Genomic DNA, 17007 nt, shown 5'->3' with positions numbered 1-17007 from the left:
AGAATTATTAAAAATGGACTGCCTGGAAAAGGAAAGTTATGCCGGTAATACTTCCTCTTTGGTGACCAATGCTGTCTGTGAAAGCTATGGCTGCTGAAGTATTTAGCAGCGTCAGATACCTGGTCCCCCTTTTCATGCTATGGCTCGCCCCCTACAACATTACAAGACACAGTAATGGTGTAAGTTTCAGATAATGAAACGGCAGTATACAGATGGGGTGCCAATACATACTCTTTGTGTGTCCCATGCAAAAGGTGCAAGGGTGGCAGAGATTTTTGTTTTAGGGTAAAAGTTTTGCCTAAATATAAAATTTATGATTATGTTTTATGTGCTTTCAGGGTTTTAAGTGGTAAAAAGAGCTACAATTTTAGAACTAGGCTAACATGACTGAGAACAGACCTGAGATTATTAAGTTTTCATTTAAAGAATTGGTCTTGAACTAAATAATTATTCCTAGAGTGTTGTCAAAGAAACTGGAACAGAACATCCAGAGATTGAAAGTTTGTAACAAATACCACAGTACAAAGGCTCCTAAAACTGTGCCAGGTTATAGAGCTTTACAGATCATAGAGATTCTGTTTGCATTGTGTATAGTATACCTTCATAGTACAGTTCAGAATAAGGTTTCTTTATTCACCATAGCGTTCTATAATATCTCAATCTGGGTTGCCAATCTGTAATATAATTTGAAGGGTGAAAAGACCAAGACGAAAACTATAGTCCAAGATAAAAAAATATGTATCTCCTAGAAGATCTGTTTGTGTTTAATCTCTTTTGGCTGCAGAATTGTCAAACTCGTAGGTATGTGGGTAATAGACAGACTTTAGGTAAAGTGACAAATAAATAAAACCCCTTTCTAGCTAACAATTTTATATAGTTACAGCAATTTTTTTTCCTCTTTTGGAAAAACAATGTGAACCATAGGCGTAAACCGGCTAGCACCCTGGTAGTGTTATCAATTATAAAAACACCTGTAACTGGCATTACTGCAGGGCAGCTTGGTCTGTATGTAAAGGTGTAAAAAGCAATAAAAGAGATACATAACAAATATATTACCCTCCGAGAGATTTTCCAATGTTTCTAAATTTTTGGTTGCCAGATTGTTGAAATCATCAGCATCTCTAAGTACCAGTGTAACTTGAAAAAATAGCGAGCTATAATAATCTGGAAACACAACAGCTCAAAGAATATCATAATGATTTCATCATTGGTATATAAAAAAGACAAATCAGGAATACCCAAGCTAGATACTCAAGCAACTAGTAAAATTTTTGCATGGAACATAGAACTGAGTAGGCTTGGTATTGGCTGTGGATCTGTGCCAAATTTAACTCAAATATTGGTCATTCAAAACAAACAAAAGCCAAACTTTGCCGATCAATGACAGCTTATTGAATCAGGCCAACAGACCAAAACAGTTGTCTGCTGGCTGGATTGGCAAACGTATGCTACTTAGTCTTGGTCAAATTTGCCACTGTTGTTGACTTTAGTGGGATTTGTCTCAGAATTAACCTGAACAGAGGCAAATGATATAATGTACATGAAAGCCAGGCTTGGGTTTACCATATTTAAATAAAACTAAACCATATATACTGAGCCATGCTGACTATTAATAAGTCACATCCATTTCCAAAATGCCACTACAAATTTTTCCACATTTTCATTTAATTTTTTCTGAACAAAAAGTTCTGATTTCGTTGGTAAGGTCCCTGTAATGTACCTATACATGACTGCATGTATTTGCAATCCAAAAGCATTCAAGCGTAAGAACAAAGTTACATAGAAGTTTAAGCATACCTATAATTTGTTGCCCAAATAGAGGTTGAAAAACCAGAAGAGCCAAAACCAACGCTTGAACAAATGAAGCAGATTTTGTCCATTTCATCTTGACCCCGTGAAGTGCATTACCTCAATGTTATCTGAAAGATGCAAGAAAAGTGAGATTAGAAAGTGTTCGCTGCCTCTGTGTCAATTTCAAGGAGAACAGTGACAAATGACATGATTAATTTAAAAGCATACATTTCACTTCAGCTGACATTCAATAAGAAAAAGCTGCACTCCACAATTTAGTACTTTACGGGAAATTATTGAATGGCAGGGAGACATCATAAAAGGAGAACACTTTGTCATAATGTGCTAAGTCAAGAGTTTTGATTTTATATTTCACAAGCTCTGCAGATACATTGCAAAAAGAAAAAAAAAACAAGCATGATTAAAAGTTTCTAATGAAAGTACTGCCTGTTTTGCCTGTAGCCCAGAAGTAGATTATATAGGTAGATAACATTTAAAACTATACTCATTGCACATGAACTAATACAAATGTAATCTACATAAAGCTCTGTCTATAAGGTGAAAATACCTAAGCTTCCTCTGGCACTTTTCAGTTACACTTACAGGTCTCCTTCCCACTCATATACTAGACAAGGCTGGACAGTGAAAGAAGAAACATTAGAATAATAAGGTCACACTGCTCTCTATCTATCAGAATGTTTCTTGCATAGCAGCACAAATGATTGGCGCCATCTTCCCTCCCTGCATCTAATGTGCTGATTCAGTTCAGGCGATTGTACTGCTTACATTAAAAAAAATATGTATTTTGGATGTATAACATAATACAAAGCTGCATTAATTTCAGTCCTTTTTTCATCTGCATCAAGTTCACTTTTTGGGAGGACCTAAACTAACAATATTTGTATCTAATTTTTATTGTATACTAGTTGTAAAGTTTTTCAAAGTAAATCTAGCTTTGCATATAAACTGTATCGATCAGTTTATTCTATATCACAGCCAATAGGGCGACAAGCCCTCTCTCTGCCTCTTTGACACAACTTTGAAAGTTCAGGTTCTCTTTAAATTACTTAGTTTGCGCAAAGTACTCTTCCAATTTCTTTCACTTTCTAGAGCCTTATTCTGCCCAGAAAGTAAAAGTTCTAGGAAAAAAAGGGAATTACTAAAGTAATTTGCTTGGATAGATTATTTTATTATTACTGGTGCTCGCAATCTCGTTTTATGTATACGATTTTATTATTAGCAGCTGACACATTTAAGACACAATATAAGTGCATGTATCTACCATAAATAGAAATTGGATTTTTAAATGAGATGACCAAAATGAATCAATTTTAATGATCTCTATAAAGCAAAAATAGCCCTTACCTAATTTACCAGCAATACTACAATAAAATATATAATAGCAACAAAATAAAAACACACCAGTCCTAAAATGAAAAATAAATATGTAAGTGTGCCTGAGCACAGCTAGATTATGTTTAATTTTTAGCTCTAAACTGGGGACATTAAAATGACTTGTTTAAATTCGCAGACAAAAGACACAAAACGAATAACTCCATTGAGCAAGCTTGTTTATGAAGAGAAATGTGCAATATAAAGTTATACAAAGCATCCAATCAGTAAATAACATCTTGTGGTTAACTGGGTTAGTATTAAACAAAATAGGGCACTGGACAAATAAAAAATTGGGGGTGCTGTTGACAGATAGTGGGAGAAACTTTTATCTAGCATCTGTGGTCAGGGGAATTTAAAGATGCCTCAGTTTTTGTGGTCAATGGGAGAAAGAATTGCCCTAAGGTAGTATGAGGAAAGATATCCCAGCATTTGGGATCATTTGGGGAAAGAGTACTCCAGTATCAGTGGATAGAATAATAAGTGGAGTCGGTGATCTGTAAGAGATAATTTCTCAGTATTTAATGTCTGTGGGAGGAAAAATTCCCAAGCATTAATGGTAGCAGGAAGACACCTGTGTTTTTGGGAGCAATTTCGAAGGTGGAAGAAATTCCTCTGCATTGATGGTCAGGGGGAGAAAGATTACTCCAGCTTCGATTGGGAGGAAGAATGCCTAAAAATTCTTAACAAGCTAATGATTTTCAGTCCTATGGATCATGGAACAATGAATAATTTGAAATAATTAGACCGACAGTTCTCTGCATAATAATAATAAAAAATAACTGTGGGCAATGATAAAACTTAATTGCAAAAAAACAAAACAAAAATGTTTGTACAGATATTATATAGACATAGGAAAAAAAACAAACCCTTCAAATTTCAATGCTTCTTTGTTCTCTAATTTCATCAAATACCCATTTACAATCATCTTTGTTATCTGTGTTCTATTATTTGTTAAAATGTTAATAGAATTGCTACAAATAGTAAAACAGCCCCATTATAAACAGCTCCATTGTTTGTTTATTAGTATTATTAAAATATAATTAAACCTGCTTTATATTTTGCATTACATTGTTGCTGCAACACATCTAACCTCAATTAATTGTTTTATATTTGAAAAATTCAGTATCACAAATGTTTGGGAAAATTAGCTTCAATGTATTCATCATCTCCAGGTAAATTCTGTTCTGCTAATATTAGTCTTTGAACATTGTTTCTCTTATGTGCTTTCAGCAACAGTAATTTACAGAATCAACAACAATAAGAACTAGAATGAAATGTAATTAACTTGTTTTTGCCAGCTTGAAACCTTGAACTAACCGCATGATGTAAGTGACAATAAACGTGATACACAAAAAGTCACAAAGCAAAGTAATGCAGACTAATAAATGTTTTAAATAATTACATTTATGGCTATACCGCCCGGCTTTTTAAATTGGGGCGGATTAAGTACATTAGAGCTGAGATTACAAACACATAGACAACATTTATATTTGATTTAGGTCTGTCTGCAATTTCAATGATAGGTGTAAGTCAAGCTGTGATGTATTAAGTACTAAACAATATACAAAAGTGGAATTATTCCTTGAAAGTAACAACACAGCTTTATAGCCTGGGAGCTACACTCCATCTATAATTAACAACCTTTCCAAATATTTCTTGGAAAAGTCCAAATTTTAGACATTAAACTTTACATTATACATGTGGGTTACCAACAGTGCGACATTTAAAGACATTCAAGTGTATCTAAACCCAAGAGCACAAAACATGCAGCTTACCAGGCCTCATATGGCAGCTGTATATGTTTCCTTTTTCCAGGCCAATTATGTTTGCATAAAGTGTGGGGAAATACCTGTTTCCTGCTACAAATTTAGAAACCTTGCAGTTAGTGTAGGTCAAATTTTCCTGTGCTTGCATTGCTGACTGTTTGCCAATTGGCCCCAATGCTTAGATTGACTTGCAGTCAATATTGAATGACACTGAAGTTAACAAAAGATGCAAATTCGATGAACATAGCATAGCATAAGGCTCAATATATCTGGAAAGCATACTAGGACAGCTATCATGGTCCACCGACCCAATCTACCGAGCTGTAATATTCCTGCAATCGACAAGGCTATAGCAGAGTTCAGCAAATCGGGACAGCAGACTATGATAGCTGTACCATACTATTCTGTAACAGGAATAACACAGCTTAGTCAAACAGGCTGGTGTAATTGACAGGTATTGCAAACGACATGGTTCTCAAATCCAAATACCAAACATTGGCAATGACATTTCAGATCAAGTTTGGCACAGACCAGAATCTGAACATCATGCCTAGTTGTAACTTTCTGTGAACTCAACTGAAATACTAAACACTATAGCTTTCTCATCTCATTCAAAGTTATTTGCTTCTCTAGGCTCTCTGCTATGAACTACACATCCCCCACTATCTATGTAATAGAAAGAAGGAGGCTATTTGGAACATAAATTGCATAATTACTAAAAACAAGATTTTTTTACTTTGACATTTCCTCAAAAAAATTTAAAGCTGATACTGTGGAAATAACTTACTATTAAACCCAGCTAATTACTGCATTACTTTACTTTGTAAAAAAAACAAAAAGCAACACCTTGCTTTGTGCACACATGCCTCTTCAAGGCAACACACCTGCACTGTGGCACACCTCAAACTAATGCATCCTGTTAAAAGGCTCAGGTGTAGTTAGGACACTGGCAGTCCATTAAAAATAAGAAGGGCGCTTTACTGCAGTGCACGTGTGACATTGACACATGTTTATGTGCCTGCATTGACCTCTGAGACTATAGAGAAGCAATACAGAGGCAGAGTTTCTTTGATGGAGTTAAGGGTGAATTTTTGGGGGTTTTAGGTTTAGGTTTATCTAGGTAAACCCATGCTGAGGGAACATTAGGACTATTAATGACCTATCCTTCTGAAAAAGTTAGTTGAATGACTGTTGTGGTGTGGTGTTAACTTTAGTCATTTCTGCTGCAGAGATCAGGTTTTCTTGATCACTATAAGGCTCTAATCTGCATGCTCGTCCTGAATCATTGACTTTTAAAGAAAATGACAACAGATTTAGCCAGGTAGCTATCAATCAACCCAAGAATACAGTGTTTTACTTTCAAATATTATTACATCGCACATCCCATTTATATATTTGATTTCATATACCAATATTACCCAAGGTAACCTTTCTGCATCTTTACTGGCATACTAATGATCTCTACACTCATTACCAGTTAGAGATTTTCTTTTAGACACCCTCAATTCTCTAGAACTTTTTTCCTTATTCTATTAGAGCTGCAGCCACCAACATATTTAAACAGTTTCCCCTTAGGAAAAAGTCTACTGGTCCACTATAGGACCATATGTAGTATCCACCCCAATAAAAAACAACCAATACTTTTTTCCTTTTCTAATATATCTGAGTTTTTTCATTTTCAAATTTTGGCAAGGTTCTTTAGTACTTTTATGTGACTTTTGCTTTATTTACCTGGAATGTGTAATTTGCCACATTGTGGTAGGTAATGAATGAAGACAGCTCTATCTTAGCTAATGTTTGTATATTTTCATTCTTTTTTGGTGCCAAAACCGGGGAACGAACTAGGATATTCTCAAAAAGAGAGAGAATTCTTAAAGATTATCAGGTACAGAATATAGTTAGGCAGTAGGGAGGAGTAGGAGTATTTCTGAACTATGGCTGGCTAAAAGTACTTGTGGATAGTGAACGTCCTCTCTGGGTACCATATGGCCTTAAAATATATCTAAAAACATAAGGAGGCCAGAATTTCCATCTTCTGAAAACGCTAATTGCCTATTTGTCTGAACCTTTTATACTTTATGAGTCACTGAACCAGAAGAAATATGAAAAAAAAAAAACTGCCATCAGGCCCCCTGATCCTTATTTCAGTTCTGAGCATGTATTTGAAAAAACTACTGAATCCCCTGAATTAACACCCAGGCAGATAACATTTTCAAATGGCAGGTCAGCAACAGCATCCTACATATGTCAAAGTGCAGGTCTGACATTATTCTACTGCACAGATTTTTGGGTTATGTCATGCATTCCAGTAAAGACATTCTACATCTGTCAGGAGGGAACAGTACTCACATGGGAGTAATCATTGTACAGACTACTGCACTAAAACAATGCCTAGAGTTCCACATTGCAACCGGTGGAAAGTGCATATTCCTCTGTATACTTCCAATTCTGTGCTAGCATATGGAAACAATATGTTCATTGTATGCCGATTTTTTTAAATCATCAAATCAAGTGTCCATAATTGCCCAGAATCCTAACACCCTGACCTCTGTATAGGGGTTGAGATGAGCTATAGGGCTGGCTTTACATCTATACATTTTGATAACAGAAGGCAAAATACACATTTTAACACAGAAAGTATGATGCAGTGTATAAAATTTTGAATGAGTTTTGAGTTGGTAATGCACTTTGCCTGTGCACCCCAATGCATGTGTTTCATTACACCACAACCTAATCATTGAAGTGGGGTGCATGCTTTTTGGTGTGCAAACAGCCCAACAAATGTGCTACCATAACGCAAGGAGTGTTAAGGCATAAAATTTACATGCAAGTGGTAAAATTCAAAAGACAGGTGTAAATAGGACCTTTTACATCGAAAGAGCTTTACAATTTGTAAAGTAAAAAAGGATCATTCTAAGTGCCCCTAGTATTAATGGTTACTACCAACCTTTATCACTGTTTTTTATGCCGGACCGCTTAAGTGGTTTATAAATGCGGAGAAAAAATGTAAAAAATGAGTACACTTAATATATTATCTGTGTATAGTATTCAGGTGTTTTTTTTTAATAGTAGTTTTTAACAAAGCTGATCACTCAGCAAAATAAAAAGGGTCTCTCTATTGTTACAGTGCCAAGCCTCAGTTTTTATTTGACATATTGCAATACAACAATACATAAGCCAAGCATCTACTGGCTATATTGACAATACAGCCAAGGATGCAGAGTATCAATCCTTTGTTCTTTCGAACCATCACTTTTTGAACAAGACTTTAAGTATAATATGTGACCTTAAATATTGTTAACAGATGTACTCTCCATGAACTTGTTCAATCAATTTTTATGTTTCTATTGCCTTCAGTAACGAGCCCTCCAAAGTCTTTCTCCACAGAATACTGCAATTTATAATTGATATCACCCGGAACGCTACCCTTAAGACATAATTAAGTAGTACAGATAACACACCAGGAATGGATTTCATTCACCGTTTCTAATATATATTGCTTTTGCTCATATAAACATGTCTCGGTTAAAACCCCACAGAACACTTAAGCTTTTCTTATTGAAAGGATTTCTTCTTAGCCATTGTCAAGGTATAGAAAATGACATTGACAGTTGTAGCAGTTCTGCCACCTTAGCTATGATAGATAACATTATAGATGTATTTCATTTATGAGGCAGGTTTCAGGGACCAAGACAGAATAACCTTTAATTTTAAGGATCATTGCTGAAGAAAGACCTTAAAATTCTTGAAGACTGATAGACATTTGGCAGTGCCAAGAAGTGACAGATAGAAGTAATTTAGCTTATAAAATAATGATGAAATGATAGGCTGAGAACAAAGGGAGGGATATATTGCCGCAAAGGGTACAGAATATTCTCCCAAGATGGTATTTTGACTCTACTCTTATTTTTGTTCTTAAAAAAAGGCAATAGGGCTTTGAAAGCCATTTAGTCTTAAGTATTCGTCTTGCTTTTGAATGTCCTCAGCAGGGCTTAAAAAAGGGGATTCAATTTTCAAAGATAATTGTGTCAGATAGCCTTCTATTGGCTTTTCAGAAACAATCTGATAAATACCTAATTACCAGGCGAGCGATTTCAGACCCGTGCAGCTGGGCCGAGGGAAAAGGCTACGGGGATTGACAGGGCCCCCAAAAGCCATCAGGACGACAAACCGTTGGACTTTGAATTGCTTAATTTATTCAGCTGATAAAATGCATAAAGAGTCTCAGGGGAAAAACAAGATATGAAGCAACCAAACTACTATTTTAACGCTCATATAATGTGACAGATTAAATTTGTAATCCAGAGAATGGAAGCAATCTGCCATCCTGTAAATGTCAGTGGGACAATTTTGTATTCCTTCCACACCAGCTAGGAATGAGAAAATGAAACATAATATTTTAGATTTGTGACTACTATATGGCATGGTTTAAAGTCAAAGTTATACTAGGATGTATTAAATAAAAGTAGCATCAGGAGAAAGCCTCTTAAGCGGTTATGATGGCTTTTATGGGTAAGAAACAGCTGGAATATCTCTTTTGTGGTTGTGGTTTCCACAATAATAATCAGTGGGTGCTAATGGGTCTTTCACCCTCTCATAGTGAGCGATTGTCATTCACGCCATCCACACATATTATATTGCTTGTCATTCCAGTAAACCTAAAATTGGAAGACACAGGTAACACAGACAAGAACACTGACGTATACCATGAACGTTGTTTTATTATTATTTATAGAAATTCCAGTAATGTTCCCACTGGGCACATAAGCCCAGCTCCAGACAAAAATAAAAAAAAAATAATAAAACAAAACAACAAAAGATAATCATGTAACCCTACCCGTTTGGCGCCTATCTCATCTGATTTTAAAGCTTATGTTTAATCTGCTTAAATGTTGCTCTCCCTGGTACATATTTTTCCATTCTATCAACATATTTATGACTTTTTAAAATGAAACCTTTCTATTTTTATTACATACTATATTTTATACCTAATGACATCTTCAGGGCCAGCAGGGCCATGTACATACCAGAAGACATCACAACTCCCTGCCCTAGTAGTCATCTTATGAGTGCTCAGCCCTAATGCATGTAGTTGGCTAGCTCTTAGAAGGAATTATGCAAATACCAAAATGCTTTGACAGGTCAATGTCTAGAGGACTAGACATTTCTAGGTAATGCCCACTGCTGATGATGAACCTCCAAATTAAATGAAAATGAAATCCAATAAATATTGGACAAACCAGGGACAGTAAGGGTAGGGATGAAAGAGCTAGATGATACTGGTCATCATTTTTTGCTCCTCCAATGACCTATTAATGACTTCCCCTCTCATAACCTTGTCACATGCACGGCTCCAAGACTTTTCTAGAGCTGCCCCAAGTCAATGAAATGGTCTTCATCGTCCTACTCGGCTTTCTCCTACTTTCTTCTCATTTAAAAGAGCACTCAAAACCCATCTTTTTGAACTTGCCTACCCGTCTTCTGTCTCCTAAAACCCTCACTGCTTACCCAACATTCCATATCCCCCATCCTATTGTGTGCTTCCTCCTCCAGATCCTAGATTGTAAGCTCTTGTGGTCAGGATCCTCATTTTCCTCTTGTGTCACTGTCTGTATCCGTCTGTCATTTTCAACCCCTATTTAATGTACAGTGCTGCATAATATGTTGGCACAATATAAATGCTGTTTATTATAAATATTATTATTATTATTATTATTATTTTTATTAATCCTTGAGCTTAAAAATGAGGTTGATTCTGTCTGCAGCTTCCAATGCCAACTGTGAGAAGCCCATAGTATTCAGTAAACAGGTTTAGGAATTTCAGAGGTGCCTGTGCAAATATGCAAGACTAGAAGTGGGGCTAAAACATCTGCACAGCTGGTGATACTAGAGAATGATGGTGGTGCTTTTATTGGTAAATAATCAAGCATCAGACGAATAGGCATCAGCAGGCAAGGACTTTTTATATTACATAAAGGGCTGAGGAGTACATCAAGAAAATTACAATAACTACATTTTATAAAACTAATAAAATTAGTTTTTACTTTGCTTTTGTAATAATCTTCCATAGACAGCTTTTCTTGTTTATTAAAATACAGGCTCTACATTGTCTCCCTAATATATGACCCCCGTGACTAGTTTACCATCTTCACTCCAACTGTGGTCCATATCCTGTCCTTTTCCCACTCTCCCAGCTTCTCTTTATTATTTATCTTTTTTCTCCTCTTATCTTTTCTCTTGGTTCTTTTCAGTTACACCCAGTTGGGTCTTCTTCTAGATTGGGCACATGCCCTCTGGGCTAAAAAGCTACTACAACAGCCATAGTTCCTCAACATTGGCTGGCCTTTTCACCCAGACATCTTTGCCTTTGTGCTAATCCAATTGTACATCCCCTTATTGTGCTATACTTTTATGTGCCTTTGTATCTTTGCCTTATCAGGATTCTGAAACCCTGACAAGTTTTATTTAATACACAGGATTTGATTCTAAACTTTCAAGACATTATGTATAGAGCAACTTCTTTGTATGCAATAGTGAGGCATGTTCATATTAAAAATGGAAAGAATAGTAGGCAGTAGGACAAGGAGATCTAGCCCGAACACAATAAAAATAGATTTCTAATTAATCGTGGTGGAAAGCCTGGTTTGTCATCATTCATCACAGACTTACAAGAAAATCTGTTGTCCTGTGGTCCTGTTGAGCAATGATATACAAGAACTTCAACGCTGGGGGCCAGACTAGGTAATAAAGTACAGTGGTTCTAAGTGTATTGGATGGTAGTCATTTGTGTATTACTATAGCATAAGGTCATGTGCAGCTGCGTGGCATGAGAAACAGAAATTAAATAAATGAAAGAACAAGAGCAAACAATGACACAGACACTGGTTTATAAGATGGGGGTATTTAAAGGGGAAATATGCTCTATTTAACTCTTCTTACATTATCTGTGTAAAATAATAATGGTATGTGAACTATTTATTAAAATGATTATATAAATGGGGACAGTTTTTGTGATACCAATTGGTGACTTGAAATGCTTTGGTTGAGCTAGGGATGTGATGTATGATAATATTTATATATATGATAGCATATGATACTATATCTGGTATTGTTGACATGTGTCTTATTGATTATTGTAGCATTTTAAAATAAAAGATCTATATAAAACATATGGCTAATGTTATTGTTGTTTTGAAATAATTATGTTTTTATCATGTTTTTGTTTTTTTTGTATTTCACATACTATAAGTATATTTATATTGTTTTACAAATAAACCTTTATTACTAAAAATCTTCAGAGCTCTATGGGTTAGCTAAAGAGATATGATCACAAACAGCTAGTTCTGATGAAATTATTACTTTGTGTTTATACTGATTAATTTTTAGGTAGTGATTCTGAGGCAATTGGGTTATTTACTAAAAATGTTTAGGCTGCTCATTTAGTAAAGTGAATTATCACTCTGCTAGAAATATTTCATCTATTGTAGTGATTACACTGAAAATTCACTTTGTACATGATTGAGCTTTACAGTATTTACTAAGATAAGTAATATATTCCTTGCAAGGGGACTGTTACATTCCTTTAGATGATTACCACCCTTTTTACGATTCTGGTATACTAAATCAGAGTAAGCTGAGAAAATTGGGTAGAAAGTACAATTAAAAAAAAAAATTATCTTGGGTTTAATAAATTGTTTATAGAACAAACAATTTATTGTTGCTTGTTAACCTCAAGTCTGACCTCTGTAAAAATCAATGACTAGGATATGGAATATGTAAAGCTGCGTGTGTAGTATTAAGATAATGAGAGAATGAGCACAGTGAAGTGGTGGATGGAAGAGAGATTTACTCATTGTGAGCAGAACTCATTTTACAGGGATAAAATCAACAACTTCTAGGGACATGGAAGTTAAAAGGAAAGGTTAAAGGATGAACCTTTTGAGAGGGCTTTATCTTTTTATTGTTTTTTTTAATGTGAAATAAGTACCGGTAACTGCTTTTCTGGATAGCCATATTAGGCAGTAATGAGACTTTTTTTTACAGTTATGTTAGAATAACAGTATTTTCTAGGTTTACATATTAAGCAATGGCCCAGAGTCATAGTTTATTTATGAAATTTACCTTTAATAAAAACAATTTACATATATTAGCCCAACTCTAGAAAAAAATTCTTAACTGCTAGAGGGATCCAAATCCATTTCTACTATATTAAACCCAGAAGGCCTATTTTATTTGCTTTTAATTCAGGTATTGTTTAATCAATTGCAGCCAGTGTCATGCCAGGAATATAGTTTCTTATATTGTGCAGTCTCTTAATTCATGAACTACAAAAGCTTGTGCCTGGGACCACAGAACATTGTTATTTAAATCAAGAAATTGGCAACCACAATTTTTTTGAACTGCAGCAGCTACATGCACAATATGAATTAATGGATGGAAAATACAGCTATATAAGAGGGAGGTTGTGGTCCTTAAATAAGTGTATGTCAAATGGTCCAGGTTGACTGCAATGCACATGCAAAAGGTAGACCTAGCATCTGATATATTTGTAAGGTAAAGCAAAGAAAGTTTTTTTCTTCTTGAAGGAGCATTGGAGAGCTGTTGAGAGGCTTGAGCCATGAAAGTTCAAAGGTTTCAAACAATAAAACAGTAATGCACTGGAGCACTGCATGGCCTTTGAACCATGGTCAGTTAGGCAATACCAGAATTGTGAATCCCAAGTAAAGTCAATGAGCAGATATGGTCACTATGTCACTTAGGATTCCCTGCAATCTTACAGTAGCCAGGTGAATCATTTATTTTCAGGACTGCGGTGTGTAAATTTTGAGTTGTCATGATTAACGTTGATAAACATTATATTATTATCTGATTGATAACACAGCTCAATAAAAAAAAATTCATTTGCCAAGGATTTTTCAATATATTTAGAGTATTTCAGGTCTCCTGAATCCAGAAATGATATCAGTTTCATTTAATTGGCTCTAGTTCTTGTGATACAGGAATCAGAATAGACGATTTTACCAACAACAAATGTTAATACAACATATTATTATCAATCTTTATTTACACCAATGTTTTGCAGATTTTTTATTAAATGTAGCATTATTTTCATGAAACTTTAATTTGCCTTCTTTTTATTCATATATTCTCTTTTTTTTACAGAAATATGAGTTCTTCAAAGAAGTTGTATAAATGACCCCAATGTATTTTGCTACATTTGTGGTGAATATTCTCAGCAAAAACAGAGAAGAAACATTACAGAATTTGTGAAAGAAGCATATCTTGCATATTTTGGTATTAAACTGGGAGACCAAGTTAAGTATTTGGCTCTCCGTATGGTATGCAAAACTTGTGTGGAGTGTCTACATCAGTGGAAAAATGGAAAACTGAAAAATTTGAAATTTGGTGTACCTATGGTATGGCGATAGCCCAAAAATCATCATAATGATTGTTATTTTTGTGCTGTGAATGTAAAAGGTTAATGTTACAAGAAAAACAAGTGGGAGTACCCTGATTTGGAATCAGCAGGACGACCTGTGCCGCATGGTGCTGATGTTCCCATACCAGTGATCAGTACACTCCCTGATATTTCTGTATCCGACATGGAGGATATACAGGGTTTGGAGTGTAATCTAAGAGTTAGAAGTGGACGTGAATATGAAGGAAGTGTTTCATCAAACAAGCATCTGAACTCATAGCATCCAGTCTAAAAGAAAAAAACTGTCTGAGACTGGAAGTTAAAATATAGGATAAAATTATAGGATAAGAGAAGTGACACTCCTACCATATTTCAGTGAAGATGGAGACTTTGTGTATTAGTGTAACATCCCTGGACTACTAGCCCATATGGGAGTACCAGAATACCGAGCAGAAGACTGGCGGCTTTTCATAGACAGTTCCATTCAAAGTTTGAAATCTGTTTTATTGCATAATGGCAACTGCTATGCATCAATTCCAATTGACCACTCAACAAAACTTAAAGAAGAATATGAAAATATCAAAACGGTCTTACAAAAGCTTTGCTATCATGAACACCAATGGTTCATATGTGTTGATTTTAAAAAGGTGAACTTCCTACTTGGACAGCAAAGTAGATACACAAAGTAGCCATGTTTCATCTGCCTGTGGGATAGTAGAGCAAAGCAGGATCACTGGATAAAAGTGACATGAACTCCAAGGAAAAACGTGAAAAAAGTTCAGAGATCACCATTAACGAGCCAATGGTTGACAAAGAAAAAAACATTCTCCCTCCACTAAACATAATGTTGGGATTAATCAAGCAATTTGTTAGAGCTCTGAACAAGCACAGTGATTGCTTCAAATACATTTGTAGATTCTTCCCTGGATTGAGTACTGGAAAATTAAAATCAGGAATCTTTGATGGACCCCAGATTCAGAAACTGATAAATGATTCAAATTTCACAAGTTACATGACACTGATACTGAAGCTTCTGCCTGGCACAGCTATGTCATGGTTGTCAAGAACTTCTTTGGTAACCATAAAGCACAACATTATGAAGAACTGGGAGAAAACTTGCTTTTAAACTTTAAGAATTTGGGTGCTGCAAAAAGGTACACTATCTCCATAGCCATTTGTAAACATTTCCAGAAAACCTTGGCGATTTCAGTGAGGAAGAAGGGGAGAGGTTCCATCAAGATATAAAGGTGATGGAAGAAAGGTATCAGGGCAGATGGGATAGACACATGATAGCAGACTACTGCAGGAGCCTTCAACGTGATAGTCCTGATCATCAACATAAAAGCAAATCATACAGAGTTTTTCAATGACTTCTTTGTGCTTAGTTCTGTTCTCTTAATTTTCATGTTTCATTAGTTTTCTATGGGGTGTTTATTGAGGTCATTATTTCAAAAACTAGAGCCAATCTAGCAAAACCAATACCATATTTGGAATCTGTGCATCAAACATAACCTACAATGACATTATTTCTGTATGTCAAGAAAATGTTTGTTGACCAGTGTAATAAATATTATTTTGGGTACTTAGGCAAACTTGGGTACTTGGGTAAAGTTTATTTAAAAAGTATGAGTTGTGTTTTATTTCAGTAAGAGGACATTTCTATTGTGATTTACATGAGAATGGGTAAAGAATAGTAAATTACCTATGTATGTGGGAGAGCAGATATCTATTTACCCTCTTATAAAAGGAGGATTCCAGATTCCATTATAACCCCCCCCAACAAATGCCTACATCATTTTATAGCAAGCCAGATGAGATGAAAATTTCCCTCAATGTTGGTGGGTCCAAATATTGAGGGAAAGCATGGGTCCTGATCTGCTACATAAAACGAATCTGCAAGCTCAGTGGACATGTAGGGCAACTCTATTCTGCTTTCTCTTTACTGTATCTTTTAGCCTGGGTGCTCAGAAAAGGGAAAAGGAGGCAGTACTTTCTGTAGTAGACCCAAAATCAATTTTGTGGAACTGGATGTGGGAAAAGGCCCTGTCCCTTTATATTGGGACCTATTGGGTCCAAATCTTGAGGGGCATGTCTTTTTCCTTTCTTTTGGTCCTTCAAAAATGGAAGGGAAGGGTAGACACAAACACATACCTACCAATTTATTAGTTAGGGTTCATGTGTGTCTATAGAAGTAATCCTCAGTTCCATCCTAACACACCTAAATGTTAAATGTAGCTGCAACATTAGACTAAAGTCATGGTAAGTGAAAACCAAGACATATCAAGTGTTGTACTTTATTGTCTGCATGGAGTTCAGGGTAGCCTACAAAAAGCAAGACCTTAACATGAAAAGCCAAATCTAACTGGGAGGTCGGGGTCTGCTTCATCACCCAGGTTTACCCATGATAGTTTATCTTCTCCAGTCTTTGGTAGCTTTATTAAATCAGACCCATTGTTTTGTCTGGTTAGTAATGATGTACAGTGAATGAACTTCCCATTACATGTCCATTACTAGTTCATTGGTTCACTCACATAATTATTCACCAAAAAATAATGACAATATAGTCTTGTGTTTGATTTTATTCAGAATTTATTCAGCAAGATGTCTGAATAGACAACCTGATATACTCATAAACAG

General features: G+C 35.4%; 1 protein-coding gene across 2 annotated transcripts in view; it reads right to left on the bottom strand.

The window, feature by feature from the left end:
* Positions 1–17007, bottom strand: part of ROBO1 (roundabout guidance receptor 1) — a 649014-nt gene that overhangs the window by 559964 nt on the left and 72043 nt on the right. For both annotated transcript variants that reach the window (XM_072431970.1, XM_072431971.1), the window contains exon 2: positions 1798–1919. In XM_072431970.1, the coding sequence (XP_072288071.1) occupies positions 1798–1885 (88 nt within the window). In that variant the 5' untranslated portion in view covers positions 1886–1919. The remainder of the gene's footprint in view (positions 1–1797; positions 1920–17007) is intronic.

The sequence above is a fragment of the Pyxicephalus adspersus genome, chromosome 1 (genome assembly GCF_032062135.1).
Source record: "Pyxicephalus adspersus chromosome 1, UCB_Pads_2.0, whole genome shotgun sequence".
In the NCBI taxonomy this organism is placed as follows: domain Eukaryota; kingdom Metazoa; phylum Chordata; class Amphibia; order Anura; family Pyxicephalidae; genus Pyxicephalus; species Pyxicephalus adspersus.
The sequence above is the reverse complement of the archived record's forward strand: the minus strand, read 5'-3'. Positions and strand labels throughout refer to the sequence as shown.